At 44.3% G+C, this 2,584-nt stretch overlaps 1 protein-coding gene across 1 annotated transcript; it reads right to left on the reverse strand.

Annotated features, from left to right (window-relative positions):
• Window positions 1–388: 388 nt before the first annotated feature.
• On the reverse strand, window positions 389–1,745 carry LOC104609959 (thaumatin-like protein). Its single transcript, XM_010276412.3, has 2 exons — window positions 1,453–1,745; window positions 389–1,258 (listed from the first exon to the last, which is right to left on the reverse strand). Exons 1-2 carry the CDS (start codon window positions 1,514–1,516, stop codon window positions 582–584), a joined length of 741 nt encoding a protein of 246 aa, XP_010274714.1. The 5' UTR covers window positions 1,517–1,745; the 3' UTR covers window positions 389–581.
• Between the last annotated feature and the right edge of the window lie 839 nt (window positions 1,746–2,584).

Raw genomic sequence — 2,584 nt, forward strand, 5'->3', positions numbered from 1 at the left:
TCGGTTTTAGTACCATCATCGGGGGACCCTGGTTGGATGGATAATCTCTCAGGCACCACAACCAGCACCAACTACACTGTTAAATCTCAGTAGGCCCATCACAATATCACATGGCTTACCTGACAAAACCCAGACCCAACAGCTGGTCTTCAGTCTTCACCCACACCATCACCACATAGCCAACAACTGGTTCCAACTCTTGTAACTTTACATGTCCAATCCCACTGCCCACTACTCCCCTTGACAAGATCAACAAAAAGGCAGCCATTAACTACAGAGGAACTATCAAGTATCACCTTTGATCATCGAACTGGTTTCAGACTGGAGTTCTCCCAATCCGATCTTCTAAAAGCCAATACCATTGAATAAACAAACAGAACCATTCTAGTCAAGCAAAGGAAGTATAGATAGATAAATTAAAAACCCACTCATCATAATTTTCCAAGAGAGTAATAAAGGCTATTACTCGATTACAACTGTAATTTCTGAAAGATCATATAAGAGAGAAACACTGGTTAATTATAGCCTTAGTGAACAAACACTGACTAAAGATAGATTGAGAGAGAGAGAGAGGAAAGGATCTAATGGTGAGGACAAAATGTGACCAAGTAGCTCCCACCACGGCAGGTCTCAATGCTAGTTGGGTCATCATAGGCGTAGGAATAAGCCTTGGGACAAGCAGACTTGAAGATCCTGGAATAAGCAGTTGGCTTGCAGGACTGAGGGTTGCCGTAAGTCCCGGTGCAACAGTATTTGGGCGACTTGAATGCAAAGCAAGCGCTCTTACAAGCCACCACCCGCCGGTTGTCGCGAGATCGGACTTGCAACCCGACCGGGCACATCTCATTCAGATCGCTAATGCAGCCTGCGTAGTTGCACTTTCCGGTGCCCCTAAACGGGGTGATGGAGATGGGCAGGTTGTAGCCGTCGACAAGGCTGACGTCGTAGAAATCTTGTTCCCCGAATGTGATCTCGGCTAGGGTGGCTGGGGGTGTCCCACCGAGGCCATTGCAGTAGAGGTTCCCGCCACAGTCGCCGGTGACACAGCAGCCTCTGCCAGAGGCGTCGAAGTAGCAGTCCTGACGACCCCAGATGCGGCCGGACCAGCCGGCCGGGACTTTGAGGGAGTAGGCTTGGTTGGGGTTGAGCTTAAATCCGCCTCGGGCGATGACGGGCTTGCCTGCACCTGGTTGAATGCCTGGCCATACTGGGTGCGAGCATTTGTTGTACAGTGCAATTGTCGTTGCTGAGACCTCAACTGAACAAACAAAACCAAAAGGTTAGCTAGCTTTCTTAGCTACTGTGTGTGTGTGAGAGAGAGAGAGAGTATAGTGTCTTAAATCTTGAAGAGTTAATAAACAAAATATTAATATACTCAGAAGCCATTATCCAGCTGTAGAAACAGAAATGGATCAAAGGTAGAGAGAATAAAGGCACAGAGAGAGAGAGTACCTGAAATGTGGCTAAAGAAGAGGATGAAGAGTAGAGTAAGAAGAGGTCTCAGCATCACCTCCATGGTTGAGCAGCAGGGATACTGAATGTGTCGCTTTAGTATTAGAGTTTGTACACTTATTTCAGATGGTCTGTTTTATTCGTAAATAAAGGAGAAGTGGGTCTTTGGTTTGGTATTGGCCCTGATGTGGTGTAGTGGTAATTGTAAAAGATTGAAGAAAATAGTGTGGAAAAAGTCAGTCGTGTTTTTACAGAGAATGGGGCTCCCTTGTCTCCCTCTCTCTCTCTCTCTCATCTTTTCTCCATCAGTGGAGATAAAAAAAAGCACAGAGAAGGCAGGGTTGGAATCATTCGATGATGACAAAGTGACTCTAATACCGAGGCTGTCAGTCACAGTGGGGATAAGTGTTTCCATTCAAAAATTAATCAATTCACATGTCATTGAAATCAGACTTCCTTGGATGCTATCTTCCCACTGTTGCAAACCTACACCAAAACCCACAGAAGTTCTTAGGCCCACGACTCAGAAACAGTATGAAGGTTTTCCTTGCTGAACATGCATTGGCAAAGGATACATGCAAACAGCCAAGCATCCATTAAACAATACCAACAATAAACAAGATTACAAAAGAGGTGCTGGGGAAAAAAAAGAGAAAGAAGAAAAGGTTGTTTGTTGTATAGAGAATATGGTGATCAGTACTGTTGTACCCCAAAAAAACGATCAGTACTGTACCGCACTAGCCATGGGGGCCAAGAGTTCATGTTCATGTTAGGGTTTAGAATGTAGAGACTAGAGACTAGAGAGTGAAAAACTGAAAATTGGGAGAAGCGAACAGTTGGGCTATTGAAGATTAAACAAAGGGCTTTGACCCATGAACCTGTGTTGGGTAGGCTCTAATGCTCTAGCTGTGTGCAGGCAGTATAGTAATCGTGTGTTGGAAAATGAAGAAAACAAATCTGAGTGGCCTCCTCTCACACTGCCCGAGCTATCAAACTCCGAATAAACATAAAAGATTGCATTGGCATAATGGCATTGCTGGTCGTCTGAAAAAAAAAACAAAGATTACAGAATCTCAGATATCTATAAACTTTTAGCATTATGGTTAATTAAATATTTAGTGACAGTGGATTA

This window comes from Nelumbo nucifera, chromosome 4 (genome assembly GCF_055504915.1).
Source record: "Nelumbo nucifera cultivar China Antique chromosome 4, China Antique-T2T, whole genome shotgun sequence".
Lineage (NCBI taxonomy): Eukaryota > Viridiplantae > Streptophyta > Magnoliopsida > Proteales > Nelumbonaceae > Nelumbo > Nelumbo nucifera.

What these genes read in the sequence shown, in the direction of transcription:
- LOC104609959 (XM_010276412.3), bottom strand. Translation starts at nt 1,516, where the DNA reads ATGGAGGTGATGCTGAGACCTCTTCTTACTCTACTCTTCATCCTCTTC. An exon ending in CTTCTTTAGCCACATTTCAG is followed by an intron (nt 1,259 to 1,452) that starts GTACTCTCTCTC and finishes TTGTTTGTTCAG; the next exon opens with TTGAGGTCTCAGCAACGACA.